This window comes from Phalacrocorax aristotelis, chromosome 5 (genome assembly GCF_949628215.1).
Source record: "Phalacrocorax aristotelis chromosome 5, bGulAri2.1, whole genome shotgun sequence".
Taxonomy (NCBI): Eukaryota; Metazoa; Chordata; class Aves; order Suliformes; family Phalacrocoracidae; genus Phalacrocorax; species Phalacrocorax aristotelis.
Window position 1 is genome coordinate 6,161,596 of NC_134280.1, and position 16,487 is coordinate 6,178,082.

The following is a 16,487-nucleotide window of genomic DNA, read 5'->3' on the forward strand; positions in this document are numbered from 1 at the left end:
ACAGTTCTGCAGAGGGGGACTTGAGAGTTCTGGTCAACAGCAAGCTGAACATGAGCCAACAGTGTGCCCTGGCAGCCCAGAGGGCCGACCGTGCCCTGGGGTGCATCAAGCCCTGCACTGCAGCCGGGCGAGGGAGGGGATTGTCCCGCTCTGCTCTGTGCTGGTGCGGCCTCACCCCGAGTGCTGTGGGCAGTGTTGGGCACCGCAGTACATTAAGGATATAAAGCTAATAGGGAGTGTCCAGAGGAGGCCACGAAGTTGGTGAAGGGTTTAGAGGAGAAACCATATGAGGCACGGCTAAAGCCACTGGAGGAGCGGCAGGTGCTAAGCTCTTCTCTCTGTGACCGATGACAGGACCCAAGGGAATGGCAGGAAGATGTGCCAGGGGAGGGTTAGGTTGGTTATTAGGAAAAGGTTTTTCCCCCAGAGCGTGGTGGAGCACTGGAACAGGCTCCCCAGGGAGGCAGTCACAGCACCAAGCCTGATGATATTCAGGAAGGACTTGGACAAGGTCCCCAGAGATATGGTGTGAATTTGGGGATGTCCTGTGCAGGGTCAGGAGTTGGACTCGATGATCCTTGTGGGTCCCCTCCAACTCAGGACATTCTGTGATTCTAAGAGTTGTCTTCAGTTTAGTAGATTTTCACATGTATGTTCAGTGTAAATGGGACTTAGGTAGGATCAGTGGTCTAGCCATATAAGCATTTCCTAAAAAATGGTAATGCGTGATTTTTTTATGTACATTGTGATAAAAACCTCTCAGCATCGTGTTTGTTCTGAGAAAATATTTCAAAAAACTCCAGCACTGATCAGAAAGTGACGTTGACAGTGGTGAGGAAGAATGAATCTGATTAAAGCTTGGGTCTAGATGGCATTACTGGTGTAAATGTGAACAGAGAAAGCAATTCACATTCCCTTTTTCAAGTCTTGATAATTCCTGTCATGAAACTGTAGTGTAGGATTTTATATCCGAGTTTAGCAAATAAGTAATACAATCCATACTGTCAAGAAGCATCATAATAAGGAAGGGTATTTTTAATGTGGTTTCTTGCTTGTTTCTTGGTACTTTTTTTAACTTTTCAGCCATACCGACCTTCATTTTTACCACAGCAAAGGGAGGCACCAATTCGGTGCTGGGAATTCTCAGGGTCAATGGAAACACTAGAGTCACAGTGATTTGTTGTTACCCCATTATCTTTTTTTGATCCAGACGCACAGATTGGCTACCTATGAGAAGATACCAAACAAAATAACAGTAAAATGAGTGTTTCCACCCCAAGTTTGACCTCAGAAAGGATGCTAAAACAAAAAAAAATGCAGCTTCCTCAGCTTTTGGAAGGTGGTGGGAGGCAGCAGCCAGTAACCAGCCCGTCAATGCTCTGCCAGGCGATGCTGCTGGGTGCCATGTTCTGGTTGCTGACCGCTCTGGGCTGGTCAGGACCAGGCCCGGCCGCCTGTGAGGAAACATCCAGTCAAGGGGCTGGTGGTTGTGTCAGGGGTTGCTGTGGGCGCCGCGGGGCCGGCCGGGGCTGCCCAGGAAGCAGGGTGGAGAGCTGGAACGGCACCACGCTGTGTGTGCTCCTCAGGCAGGGCTGGGGCCACTGAGCTGAGCCAGGGAGTCACAGCGGAGGGCTCAGCCACGGCAAGGACCTGCTAACAGGGCAGCGAGCTGTGCTCCTAGCTGGGCACAGGCCCTCCCTTGGAGGCAGCAGCCACTGGGGCTGAGCCGGCCCTGCTGTGGGGGTGCGAGCCGAGCTGCTGCTGGCGCAGCTCTGGGGAGTTTGGGCCTGTGCCACTTGTAAACACTGCCCTGTGGCTCGGGAGGGCTTTGTTGTTGGCTGGTGGAGGGGTACCTGGAGTGGTGTCTCCATCCTGCCCAGAAAAACACCCCTTGGAGGGACTGGGGGAAAGCGGGTAGCAAGTGACAGAGGCCTGGGCTGTGAGGGCACCTTTACAGGCAAGGGAGAGGGACCAGAAAAGGTGGTGGTCACCAATGCTGCAGCCCAAGCTCCATCACTCCCTGTGGTATTAACTCCCCTCTGGTATCGCTTGGCAAATGGTGGGCTCATCCTGGAGCTGAGGAGTGACCACACTGGGAGGAGCATGCCGGAGGGGTGGTGTAGGGTCAACTGCCTGACAAAGGGTGATGGCTGAAGTCGGGTGGTGCCTCAGCCTTCACAACGCTACAAAGGCCAGGAAAGAATGACTGGAAATTCTCCATATGCCACTCCACACTCTTGGACTTAGAGATATTTCTGAAATAAAAGGGGAAAGGTATGATGAAGAGAGGTGGAAAGCCTTTTAAAGACCTTATGCTGTTAGGGATCATGTGGGAGGGGACAGAGCTCAGTTAATCTTAGAGGGGCTTGGGTAAACTTGAGGGAAAACATGTTGCTTGGGGAATTGTTTTACTCCTTTTCAAATGGGAAAACCTCCACCCTGTATGGAATGCACAGTGTCGACTCATTTTGGTTCTGGATGGAGCCCTGATGTCCCACTCACGAGCCCATTGGTACATCCAGTGGTAGCATTGCTCTTCGCTCATGCATTGCTTATTATGTTAATAGTTTGCTCATATACTTAGCTGTGGAGAATAACTCAGGCTATTGTGATGTTCTTGCTTACATGTTTTGCAAGGTCAAGGGACAATGGAACAAATGTAAATTGCATACCCATTTTGCTTATATGTTAGTATGAATTAAACTTGTATTTTGGGTAGAAGCAAGACAATTTAGAGTACTAGAACTCTACAAATTGACTTGACTGATATTGCTATTTAGGGTTAAAATTCAGTAGGGTGTTGTTAAATAGTGATTTGCCCAGGGCCAGCTATGATTAACATATGAAGGCTTATGGTTTAATACACAAGTTTTATGACCAGTCTTTGTCTTTTTTAGGGTGTTATCAGCAAAGATAGTTCTGACAGACACAGTAAATATAATTCAGATTCCAGGAAATTATCTGATTTAGCTATATGGACCATATATTGTCCATTGTTTATAAGAATGCATAATGTTAGTAAGTAAACATATAATATTCTTCTCTTATTACTGTCTTTTCTCAACAGATCTCGATAATGTAGAAGGCATAGCAGTGGACTGGATTGGAAATAATCTTTATTGGACAAACGATGGCCAGAGAAAAACCATTGCTGTAGCCAGACTGGAAAAAGCTGCTCAGAGTAGAAAAACATTGTTGGAGGGTGACATGTCCCACCCTAGAGGAATTGTAGTTGATCCTGTCAATGGGTATGAAGTAGACCAATTTATGTTGTTCAATTATTGTCTTTGTAGTATAAATATGGGATTGAATTTTGCTTAGGATGGGATTTGTGGAGCCATGTAGTAGTCTGTAATTCTGCAGCAGTCTATAATGTCTGCAATTCCTGCCCAGTATTCTTACCTGAAGCCTTCAGAAGAGTGTGCTTGCCCAGACACCATTGAACCTATGTCCAGTTAATCTGAATGTGATTCACCTTGTTCTCAAATTGAGTGTATCAGACCTGTATGTATTTTTAATACTAAGTGAACTTTATAACACTCTCCTTTACTTCTCTCTTTGTAAGTCTCAATTTCAGAAGATAATTATAACCATATCCTTATACACACTGGTTTACAAAACTAAGTGAAACAGGCACTTTTCATTACTTACTAGCATATTTGTGATGGGCTGCATAAAAAACAGAACATTATATTAGTGTGGTATAGTTGTGGTTTACGTAAAATTCAGTTACATTTATTCAGGGAATTGTCACTGGAGAATGACGTAGGCAGGTAATTCTAGTGTGGCTGGATTGATTACTGTTTTCCTGGTACTAGAATGTATTTACACTACCAGGTTTTCACTTTTGAGCTTGTCCTTTGAGGAATGGAAGTGACTGTGGAAAGGCTACAATTAATTAAGGTCAGATAGTAAGGATGTAAAATCAGAATGCAAACCATAACCATACCTACAATTACTTTGTTAAATTTTCCAGCTCAGTAAATGCATAGCACAGGAAATAGGGTATGAAGATGTATTATCTGAAAAGGGCTATTATATAAAACACTTTTCTAATAAAATAGCGTGCCTTTCATGATTATACTTCTCATGGAATCTTTTCCTGAGGGATAGCATTTAGTATGGCATTTTAATTATGTTTAGAAAATATTAGTCTTGATTTGGCCAATACAGAAGCATTAACTGCATTTTGAGATACAATTAAAGCACATTAATGTAAATGTAGGTTACTGTAAGCATGTTTTAGCTTATGACATGATAACTAGAACAAGTACAGACAAAAAGTTAATGGAGAAAAGCTTGGTAATTGCTGTTGAGCAGTCATGTAAATATTTGTAAAACATATTTTGTCTTCCAATAAAATAAATACCATACTGACCTGCATCTCTGCCCGAGCTTTGGGGCGTACACGGGTTTTATTCTGTGATTAAACCTTGCGTTGTTCGAGTCAAACATGCAAGGAAGATTATAATCCTCATGGATCAAAACCTGGTTGATGTTCTTAGCATATATTTACAAAAATATTAAAAGAACAAAAAACAACCTTCTGGTGGGTGACTTGGAAGAGACAGAAAAGAAAGAAAAAGGTATATTTGCATATCAGTAAACTTGTGTAATGACGGTGTAATTTTTTCTTGATCTTTTCCAATTTTTTATATGAAAACCCAAATTGGTCAAATTAATCTTATACATAAAAGTGTGTCTGAATAGAATTTTTGACCAGTAGATTTGGCATCATTTACACAGATTTGATAGCAAAACTGTTTTTCACTTCAGTGTTTCATACTTTTTGTAAATTCAGAATTCAAATTCCTTGAATTTATTCTTCAAAGTATAGACAGGTTAAGTGGGTTAGGATCACATGAGTTATTTCAGAAATTTGTAAAATTTCAGAAACATAGATCTGGTGAAATCCAAGGTGAGGCACATAAATACCAATTAAATCATGACAACTTTGACAGGTAGGATACGTTTAGATCTATATGATGTTTTTCCTCTATTTAATGCTTAACAATTGAAATCCTAGATTTGACTTTAAAAGTAAGCATCTGCTGTCTAGTAAACGTTTTCAGCATATGATGTCTCCTGTGTGTCATATGATCCAAAATGCTGTTCAGATGCTTCATAGATTACATACAGGCATCTGTGTGTTTCTTTCCATCAAAGTGTTTTTTCTTTGGGCAAAAAAATAAGTAAGAGAAAAGAAAAAAGTGGTGGTTCATAGCATGGTTGCTACCCTCTGCTTTTGTATAAGTTCAGGTTGTGTATTTTAAATTGCTGAAATCAGAGTTGTCACCAGCAAATTCTCTAATAATATCTGATAAATTAATTTAATAGGAGAAAATAAAACCCCAAAACACAGGGTGTGTTCTTTAGTGTCCAGTAGATAATGGCTGAGAGAACTCATCTGAACTAATATTTTTAGATGATTTACTACAGTGCTTGCTTAATTTTCCCAAGGTAGCAGAGGTACTTATTTTTCAGAGTTGTTTTGGTTATCTGTGTTGCTGCACTATAAACCATAAAACCATGCTAAAATTGCCTACCAGCTATTTTTCAAATAATTTTTATAGCCATCTATCTTTCTAAACATTCTTGTGAGGGACACAGTGCTCATAATGTTTTTTTGAGTAATTTGGCTGCTTTCATGTGGGATGTGAAGTTCACAGAATGTCAAGGTTATCCCGTAGCTATTCGAGTGCAATGAATTCATATAGTGTAGCTTTTTTGATAGTATTAAGCATAATAAAAAGCAGATTTTCATCATAAAGACAAATTAGAGTTGACAAAAAAAAACCCAACAACATACCCAAACCCCAAAACAGTAAAACTTTGAACTTTGTGACAAAGTCAATAAAATTGCTGGCTTAAAAAAAAAATCATAATTCTGGTGTGATTAAATAAGGTCTTAAACAATTCTTTAACTTCTCATGCCAGTTAACCCATTTGGTATTCACGTAATTCATTACAATATGAGCAAAACACCCCAAGTGTCATTTCAGCAGCATCCAGCACACAGGAAGTAAATAGAGCTGTGGAAATAACACACAAAAGTCAAAATCACTCTGGCTTGTGGATATACTGTTGCGAACTTGTGCTAAAAGTCTACAGTATAATTCAGATGATTAAAGTGTTATCTGAATGTTCGTTTTTATAATTTCATAGCTGGATGTATTGGACAGACTGGGAAGAAGATGAAATAGATGACAGTGTGGGAAGAATTGAGAAGGCATGGATGGATGGCTACAGTCGGCAGATTTTTGTAACATCAAAGATGCTATGGCCAAATGGTTTAACTCTGGACTATCATGCCAATGTATTATACTGGTGTGACGCCTATTATGATCACATTGAAAGGATATTTTTGAATGGAACTGAGAGAAAGGTAAAAGAAAAATACTGCTGTTTTGCCACAGGCATGCTCTTTCTCTGGATTTTATTGTGTTATGTCAAAAATACTTTCCAAGCTTTTTAAAGTCCGCATAACCCTGTGGCATGTCCAGTGTCATCTCCGTTGAAACAAGCGATGTTGGCAGTCTCCTGTGGGAGACTATAACACAGCTTAAAATTTTCATCTTTAGAAAGTGACACAGAAGTTGATTATTTTTTTAAAATCTATTTTTCTCATGTGACAATGAGTTATATTTTGATTGAGCCACGAAGCTTCAAAGAGCTTTTCAGTAGGAAAAGAAAACTTCTTTTGGCTCTGCCAGAGAGAGGCTTTCATTTAACTTCACTGGATAAGCTGCTTTTGATGAATCTCAGCGCCCTCTTTGAGCATTTGTGCTAATATGCAGAGGGGGAGCCCTCAATAAGTGCAGTCAAAGATGGAGAGAGATTGTTTTAGCTGTTACTAATGGCTATGCTAGCTAGATGCAAGTCAGTTTAGAAGTTCTGTGTTGCTTTGCGGAAGCAAGAAGCACAGAACAAACATCTGGAAAATGGTTAACGCTTAGACCGCAGTCTGATAACTTGGGGAAGGTTTAGCATCTGCTTCATAAAATTAGTACCCTGACAACTGAAACTTCATCGTTAGTAGAGAATGGTGGGCATTAAGTCCTTCTGAGGGAGGATTTTGTCACAACATGTATACGTCTTGTGACTTTTATCCTTCACTCACGATTCCCTTGTTATGATGGCCCTGATAGGACCTCTACTACTGAAAGCAGTAACTGTAGGCACAGTCCTCCCTGGAACGCATCCCTGTACAAGCTCATATTGCTGTAATATTGCTTTTAAAATCCTTTATATTGAGTGATCTGTTGCTAAGCCTGTACTAATGCTATAGTGTTGCAGTTTGTCATAATGGCTAGGTTGGCATTTACATTTAGCTCTTCTACAGTTGCTCCAAATCCATTATGGTCCTCTAATGGAAGGGGGAGGAGGATAAGCGCATTGGCTGAAAAAGATTTTTTAATTAGCGATCCTTGTCTACCAGCAATGCTGGACTTCCTGAAAAGTCCCTCGACAGAACAGGTCTAGGAAGGTTAAATGCAGTTACCATGGATTGCACATCTATTGCTAGTGAGAGCTGCTGTTTTTTGCTGGTTTTGCCTCTCACCAGAATTGGTGAATACTAAGAAGAACCCATCTTCACAGGTTTTATTTTTAAGTCTTACACAGAATGGTTCTGTTTTCATGAAGAGTGTTTTCTCTATAATCCTGTGATTTAAATAAAATGCACAGCCCTTTGAACATAATTTATGTAGCCAAAAATAACTAGAAGACACTTGCTTTTGATGCTGAATAATTTGTTCTTTATTGTAGGATGTTTTGGTCAAAAAATAACTGGGTCAATAGCACTGTGTCAGTATAGTGAAGATTTTAGGGAGTGGGGAAGTCCTGCTAAAATTCCACCAGTAGGTGGTGGATGATTAACGGATTAATTCTGATCAAAATCAGTTAACTGAGGTGAGGAGTTCTGCCTAAAGGAATCCCAAACCCAAAGAGAAAATTTGAAGGGCAAAAAGGGATGATGTTTGTCACCTCACAGCAGTTGTATTTTAGTGGGCTTTATCTCCTCGTTCTCTTGGGCTTGGGTCTCTAAATAGAGACAACGTAGGGCATCTGATGAACTGCTTCCTTCTTTCTAGAGGCAAGACAGAAATACACAGTTGGGCATTAGTTCAAGCAAGGACCCCAGCCAGCAGGAGAAGACTGGAACTTACTCATCCTGAACTGCAGCTGCTATGAGGATGTGTAAAGGCAGGGCTCCCAAAAGTAGATGATTTAGAGTTTTCTGCAGTTTTCTGTGTATTTCAAGTAAATAATTCTAATTACTGTAATTTACTTGATAGTAAGTTTAGACTTTTTTTTAAATTTTGTTTTCATTCTGTGGGGATTAAATATATTTTTAAACTGTTTGTCTTTATCAGACAGCTCTTGTGTAGTGGTAGTTGGAGTTCATGAGAAGGAGTCCTGAAATGGGGGCTATAGCAAATTACACTGTTTCAGAACATTTCTGCAGACAATAAAATAAAGACAAATTTGGGGTGTAATTTTTAGTTCTATGTATGAGCTAATAAACCAGAAGTAGAAGGTGAATGGAAGAAAGTTTGTTTTATTTTAGGAACAAACTGTGGTGTTCTAGTTTGGAAAAACCCAAACTAGAGAGGAAGTTCACAGAAATGAATAGGGAATCTCTACACTTACTTCACACTTCAACAAAAATAAGCAACTCATACACACTCATCTTTGCTTTAAAAGAAGTAGATATTTTATATACTTGACAGATACCCAAAGTTGTGTAAACAACCATGCTTCCCAGCTGGAGAAGAAGGTAGATATTTACTGAACATAATGATTGTATGGTTACCTGCATTCCTCTACATTATCTGACAGGGGACACTTAAAATGAATTTATATGAAGTTCTGAAGTTAGATATTGATGCTGGCTCACTGGGCGGCTTTACACTTTTTATTTGATTGTATTGCATTAAGTCATCATGTCTGGGCACAGTGCTTATCTCCGTTTTGCTATTCCCATTTTACATTATCTGCAGTGCATGCTAAGGAAAATTAATAATTATTTTAACCTTGCTAATACTCACCTACCGCTAATTAATTGCAGGTAGTCTACAATGGAAAAGATTTGAATCATCCTTTTGGACTATCACATCACGGAAATTATATTTACTGGACAGATTATATGAATGGGTCAATTTTCCAGTTGGATCTGGTTACAAGGAATGTGACACTGTTAAGAAGTGAGAGACCACCCTTGTTTGGGCTCCAGATTTATGATCCACGTAAACAGCAAGGTATTTATAACATATGATTTCTCCAAAGGTCTGTTATAAAAAGATGTTTCCCCTTACAGTCTCCTAGTGTTTTGAGGTGACTAGATGAACAACAACAGAAAAAAGAATATGACTCATGGCATGACCAAGATACTTTCCAATGTTTCAATCCATTGCTGTTAAATCGATCATCCCGTACTTACTAAAAAGTGAATCGTATTATATCTGTCTGAATTTCTTCTGTGTCTTTAGACTGCCTTTATTGCCATTTTCCGTGTGTGTCAGAGAGATGCTGCTAAAGTGTAAAACAGAATTGAGAATATATATACCCATTTGCCCACAGACATAAACTATACTCTTGCATTTACCTTTTCTTAAACAAGATCATAGATACTGTCTGTTGTTTCCTTTTTGTAATTTTCTCCCGCATCTTGGTCAGCACCGCATGACTTAATCTCCTGAAAGTACGCGGTGCTGTTACACAGGATCAGAGAAAGTGGCCTTTGAGAGTAGTAGAAAATCCATAATTGTTGTTACTTACATCAGTAGAGAAATAAGATAAAGGCTATAGGCTTGCATGAACGGAGTTTAGACACGCAATTGCAGCTATACAGCTAAAATTACAAATATATTTTACTAAAGAAAACTTTGGGACACATTTTCTGCATACAGTGTTCGGGTGAGTTGTTGAATGTTTGCTCTCAATGAAAACAGTTCTAGATAATGTCTGCTACCAAACATAAAACTGAACATCAGGAATTAGTATAAATAAAATACTGGTTAAAAGATGGCCATATTAAATATTAAAGTCTGTAGATCTCATTAATCTGTATAGATCGTAATTTTTGACATGTAGGACTAGAATGTTTCCAGTTCAACTGTTCCTATAGAAAATCAGAGGCGCTAAGGCGTTGGCAGTCCTGCTGCATTTCATTCTGTACATGAACCACAAAAGTAACAAAATGTAAATGTCACCATTTATCCAAATGCTACATAATACAGATACAGTGTTAAAGGGTGCATGTTAAAACAGTGAATGTTATTCTTTTTATTAGAAAAAAAAATATTATTTTAAGTTTCCAGAACCTATTGCGAGCACTTCTTCCTTGTGCATAAGGCCCGATTTTCTTTTCACCTTCAGATCTGGATGTGGGTACAGTGTCCTGTTCATGTCCATTCTTACTGCTTGGAAGATTTGGCTGTTGTCTCTGTCCTCTGTAGTGGGTGAATGGCATAGAGAGCAACTGATAAAACTAGTACAGAGTGGGTAGAATCAAAACATCAGAAAAAATATTTAGCACTCACAGATACAGAGGATATGTATATTAGCCTTTATATTTGCTGTAGGCATGTATCTGGATGTTTAATGTGTATATATCCGTTTCTCTGTACACAAAAATGATACCTGTATATATGAAAGTAAACTATAGTGAATATTTTCCATGTATATACTGGCTAAATATTTTGCATAGGTTTATTTCAGAGATTTTATATAGCATACAGACTAAATATTTTAAATTACTTTTCTTCTGTCTAGTCTTACCATTTTTTTCCATCCAGGGGAAAAAAAAAAAAAAAGGAGGAAAACGAAGTGATTCACAAAGGGAAGAAATATTTTCGTTTTCAAAATGGTGCTAAAGTGTAAGATGGGAAATGCATATGTGTGTAGGTGAAATACTTGGCATGTAATATCTGCATGTATAGGGTTGTTTAATTTTGTGTTTAATTTTACAATTTACTATATTTGAAGACTTAGATATGTAGTTAATATTCTTTGGAGAAGACAAAGATTTCTCTGTCTAAAAGTATGTCTTCCAGTTTGTTTTTCCTTCCTATGATGTCTGACTTAACCGTCTGAGGCCCTGCTGAAAAGCTTTGTGATTTTCTTTACAGCAGGTTAATATGAAGTTTTCCCTTTCCTGCTGAATAATGTTTTTATATAGGGAAAGCAATTGAGATTAATACTTGATTATGGAGTGCTGAGGTCCAGACAGCTAACTCGTAATTGGTTTTATGAGTGTGGAGGCAATGATGGAAGTTTCTTCTTTCTGATATTGTAACATCTCAATTTTCAATATTTAAACCAAACTGTAGTACATCAAGGCCATTGTAACAGTGTGTCTCTTATCACAGATGCTTCTCAGGGACTCCTACTTCCAAAGTCGTGTGAAAACATAGTGTGTTTCGGCTTTTTTGTTGGGTTCGGGGTTTTTCTTAAGGCAAAAGAATTTTGCCCCCAAATCTACCCTCAATTTGGCAAAATTTTGGAATATGTTGAACTGTGTCTGCCAAGAGAGGTTGTGGTGATTGCTTTAAATACTTAGTACTTCTGCTGCTTCATTTGGTACTCAGAAAGTTCCTTTATTTTTAGGAAAAAAGGAAACTTAAGAATGAATGAAATTGCTATTAGTTTCCAAATAAGCTAACACCGGAGACAGAAGACTAAAATATTACCTCTTAGACATTTTTAGCTGAATGAGCTTAAATGTTGAGAAAGAGAATTTGGCACATTAATGCATTGTTTGCTTGAAGTTGCAACTGGGATTTTGTAAGTTAACTGCAGCCTCTAGGATCTTCCCTTTTTGTCATGCTTGACGTGGTAGATGTTTCATTGTTCCCAAAAGGACCATAAGCCTTTATTTTAAAGAAAGTAAAGCTATATTTTTTTCCTTTTTTTTAATGCTTTTTTTTTTTTGTTTGTTTGTTTGTTTTTTCTAAAAGAGCGAGATCAAGGCTGAATCATGTGGTACAGAGAAAACCATAGTAGTTCATTTTATGGTATGAGTTACAGTTTATAGTCTATGCACACGTACCTTAGGAACATTTGGCTCTGATACTTTGACGTTACAGTTTTATAGAATAATAGAATTGTTAAGGTTGGAAAAGACCCTTAAGATCATCGAGTCCAACCGCTAACCTATTACTGCCAAGTGTTTTGATGCTGTTATTATTGTCACTGTCTGCACAAGGAGAAACCATGTCAATTCATTTTGGCATAGCTGAATTGAGACTGGCATTTTTATTAGGAGACCTTCTACAGGATACTTGACTGTGCCAATCCTGCTTTGCTTAGTACTATGGGTACCGACAATTAACTTCTTTTGGTATGTCCTTAAGTAAGAAGAGGTGCTTTTCACTGTCTTTGTATTTCATAAGGCATGATCCTCTTGCAGAGGAACATTTGGTTTTTTCTTGCTTTCAGAGATTAGAATTCTTCTTACTGTCTTAGGCATAGTCTTTGGCTCTGCATGCATCAGGAATACCTTAAATAATGGGGAGGTGGCAGGAAGCATAGTAACATAGGAGTTGGATTTACAGTCAGCATATGAAACTGCCAAGTCCTGCGAGTATTTCCACTGCTATAAAAGGGAAGACTGCTGTTCATATGTAAGTAATTCTTGTGTAAGTCCATTTACAGCTGTTAAAATGTCCTCTTTTGAAAACAGCTGATATTTTAACTCCTCAGGTTGCAAAAAAGAGCTACTTGAGCCCCAGGCTGCAGCACTTCATACATGTAGTACAATCCTAAAAGTAGGCTTACACAACCTCAGCAGTACTTGAGTTTAGGTTTATGGGACGGTCCAAAATAAATCAATACTCATGAAAGCATAGAGGTACAATAATTTCTAAGCAGTGATAAACGCTTCTCAATATCTTTTAAATGAGACAATTAAAGAAAAGCATCTGGTTTCCATATTTTTTTTCTGAGAACGATGACTGAGATGCAACTACCTTATTTTAGCTCTGGCCTAATTTTTAGCAAATTAAAATGGAATCAGTCTAACTTAATCATATGCAAGTGGCAGGGCAGCAGTTGTTTTAAAAGCTAGCAAAAACATGAAAACTGTGCTAATAGCTTTGAAAGAAGTTTTAAAATTTTAGGAGTATTTTAGAGAACACACATGTAAAATAGCTGTTATGAATAGCAGTTGAGGAAATTTATTTTCATAAATACTTGGTAGCTAAATGAGTTCCACAGCTTAATTAGTAAAAATATTTAACCTGTTTGTTGTACTGCATTTCAGGAGACATTTTAGCCTAGGAATCTCTTCAGCAAGACCAACAGGACATTGCACCTTCAGGTTCATGACTTCCTTAAAGCTCACTTTAAAAACCTATTTTTCTAGGATCTTGGTGCTTTAACTCTTGGTATTTTCCTTGTTTTCATCCTCTCTTTTATCACTTACTTAGCAAGTAACATACTCTACAGTAGGTTTTCATCCCAATTATGGGGTTAAGTAAGAACCTTTTATCTTCAAGATGGACCAGTTGACTTTGATCTAGTGTTTTAATTTTATATTATTTATTTTAGGCTTGCATTGGGCTTTAGAATCATCATGGGTCATCAAAGTGTTTTCTGTATTTGTCTTAGTCTTTTATTCTATAGGATTATCCTTTTTCCAGTTACCTGACAAACTCCGGCATATTCTTTAATTAAATAATGGCAAATCTCCATGACTTGTGCTCTATAATTGTGGATTCACTTTTGAAGATCGTATTGTGGTTTTTTTTGTTTGTTTGTTTTGGCAGCTTCTGATATCTTCTTAAATCTTTGTGTTACTGACATCCTTTGATTTGAATAACAGGTGGCCCTGTAAAGATGTAGAGAGTTTCGTGGCTACTTTTTCCTGAGGTGGTTGCTGTAGCTGAGGTTTTCTGAGATTTAGATGCAAATACATCTTTTACTGTTTTGATGTTTTGTTCGTATAATTTGCGTTTTGGTGAGCATAGACGTAATAAAGGAGTTGATTTTTCTGCAGTGTTTTAGGCCATAGTCTAAAACACGAAGTCAAGATCCAATAAAGTATTTCAAGTGCCCAGGCTAAGTTGGAACTGCTCTATCTAAAATTGTGATCCAACCCTCACACTTCATAGAGTATTCCAGTTTTCCCTGTTCATAAAACTATATTCTTGCCATCTCCCTCACACTTTGCCCAATGAAAGTACAAGTATCACAGTGGCTTCCTATGGCATTCTGCATTAATTATTTTACACAAATTTATGTGAACATTCAGTGGGGTTTTAATGGACTGTAGAACGCGTTCACTTCTCAGAAGTGATGTATGGTGGGTCGGAAAAAAGTCTGGGAATAGATTATTATGAAATGCTCAAGGCTGGTATTGTAAGATATATTAGGGTACATCTTCAAACTTGAAAATTTTTGAAATCTTCAATTATTTGCTGGCTACCTGATGTTCATTTCATAATTTGAAAATGTTTCCCTGCACGTGCAAGTATGGCTCTGACAGGACAGGTTAATATGCGTGTCCGTAACTACCTCTATGAGAAGTTAATATTATATTATCTATGACAACAGAAGTGTCAGTACTTTGAGGAGAGGGAATTGTGTGGAGTCTCTTTTAACCCAGGAAGCTGATGAATGTTTTCTACACCTAAAAAGGAGGTGCTGAGGCAGGAACTCCTACTTTTTACCAGGACAGGACGATGAAAAAAAGTAGTTTTGATTTAAAGTTTCAGCAGACAAGAATTTTTATAGCTTGCCTGATCACAGTCAATTGTCACCAACGCTTGAAATTAACAGAGCTTTGATGATGCGAAGTGCATATCCAAGCAATTAGGTCATGACCAAAGTGACACAAACAGGAATCGTAACATTTGCTTCAGTGGGCTTTGGTTTTAAGTCTGCTTGCCTAAGAAATGAGGTAGTGGGGATGCAGCAGGCCTTGGTAGAAGATTAAAACACCTGACAGCTGTCAGTCGCTTCACGTGAACAGAGAACAGCTTTTGGGAATAAACAATAACTCAGAAAAAAAAAGGCAGAGAAATAGCAGACGTGTTCAGAAAAGAGTAGTGGAATATGTGCCTTGTATTCTATCTTCCCTAGATCTCATTAAACTTTTAATTTGTTTCCTTTCTCTTTTTTCTTAGCCTGCATTTCTGTTCACATTGTTTTAACATGTGCAGATGCTAATATACTTCAGAACATTCCTTCATATACTGTTCCATTTCTTAAAACAACTACGTGCATGTAGTCTTGTCATATTAAATATTTTGTAATTTCTGTTCCCCTCATAAAAACAAGAAAATAGAATGTTGTGAGCTGATGGTGGTGTTCTTTTTTATTATTATTATCATTATTATTATTCTCACAGGTTATTGCAACCTGTAACTAAAATTGTTTAAATATTATAACCCATAGTAACCAAACTGTGAGAATAATGTGTCCCTAAAATGAGAGGAAAATAACTGTAAAAAATTCTTCACATGATCACGTTCTGAAAAAAAATCTTCTCATTCTAGCATGGTTGTTAGTTTTAAAGTTGCCTTTTTTTTTTCCCACAGGTGATAATGCATGTCGTGTTAATAACGGAGGCTGCAGCACTCTTTGTTTAGCCATTCCTGGAGGCAGAGTTTGTGCCTGTGCTGATAATCAGCTTTTGGAGGAAAACAGTACAACCTGCATGAGTAAGATTTTTAAGGAATATCTGAGTTGATACAGCTGTAAAGGGATCAAGTCAAATCTGAAAATAAAACAAGAAGGTGCAGTCTCCTAGAGGCTTTTTGAAGTTCTATGAGACAGAGAAATATTCCTTCAATATAGATTCTAATTGAAGGCAGTTTATTAAATATAAAAATAATTTTTCAGAAGAGACAAAATAATAAGTACACAATATTTGAGGATAAAATGCATTGGAAGATATTTCAGAATCTCTGGTATGATAAAGTACTTAAATATTTCACTGACCTCATTTGAAGAATATCAGAAATACCAGAAAATGTTGTGATTAGGTCTGTATAAACTGCTTTTGGTTTATTATATGGACTAGGTACATTAAATTCAGCTCTGGCATAGAAAATTCTAGTTTCACGCTGCAACTGTTCATAAAACATGTCAAGCAGATATATTTGTATATAATAGGTCCTGACACGGACTACACAAGTTTCACTGTCTTTTTATTGCATTTCTTCCTTGGATATTTTAATTGAAATGCCAAAAATAATTTTTAAAAAGTGTTAATAATAAAATGTGGGATTTTCAATTAAAAATAGCAACTCATCAGATAGTACAGATTTAAAAAAAAATATTTGGACTTTCTATTTGTAACTTACTCAAAATTCCCTTTCTTTTAATCTCATTAATCTATTTCTTGAAGCGTAGAGTGTAAAACTTTACATAGGCCTCCAGCAGTAAGCCTAGCAGAGATGAGTAAAGTGTAAGGATTATTTCATAACTTGATGAGCATTACTGAGCTTGCACTTACCTTGACTATGACCCAAATGCATGGC

At 37.8% G+C, this 16,487-nt stretch overlaps 1 protein-coding gene across 1 annotated transcript in view; it reads left to right on the plus strand.

Annotated features, from left to right (window-relative positions):
• Positions 1 to 16,487, plus strand: part of LRP1B (LDL receptor related protein 1B) — a 762,836-nt gene that overhangs the window by 465,282 nt on the left and 281,067 nt on the right. The window contains exons 12-15 of the mRNA XM_075092828.1: positions 3,068 to 3,248; positions 6,166 to 6,385; positions 9,071 to 9,260; positions 15,543 to 15,665. Coding sequence (XP_074948929.1) covers positions 3,068 to 3,248; positions 6,166 to 6,385; positions 9,071 to 9,260; positions 15,543 to 15,665 — 714 coding nt within the window. The remainder of the gene's footprint in view (positions 1 to 3,067; positions 3,249 to 6,165; positions 6,386 to 9,070; positions 9,261 to 15,542; positions 15,666 to 16,487) is intronic.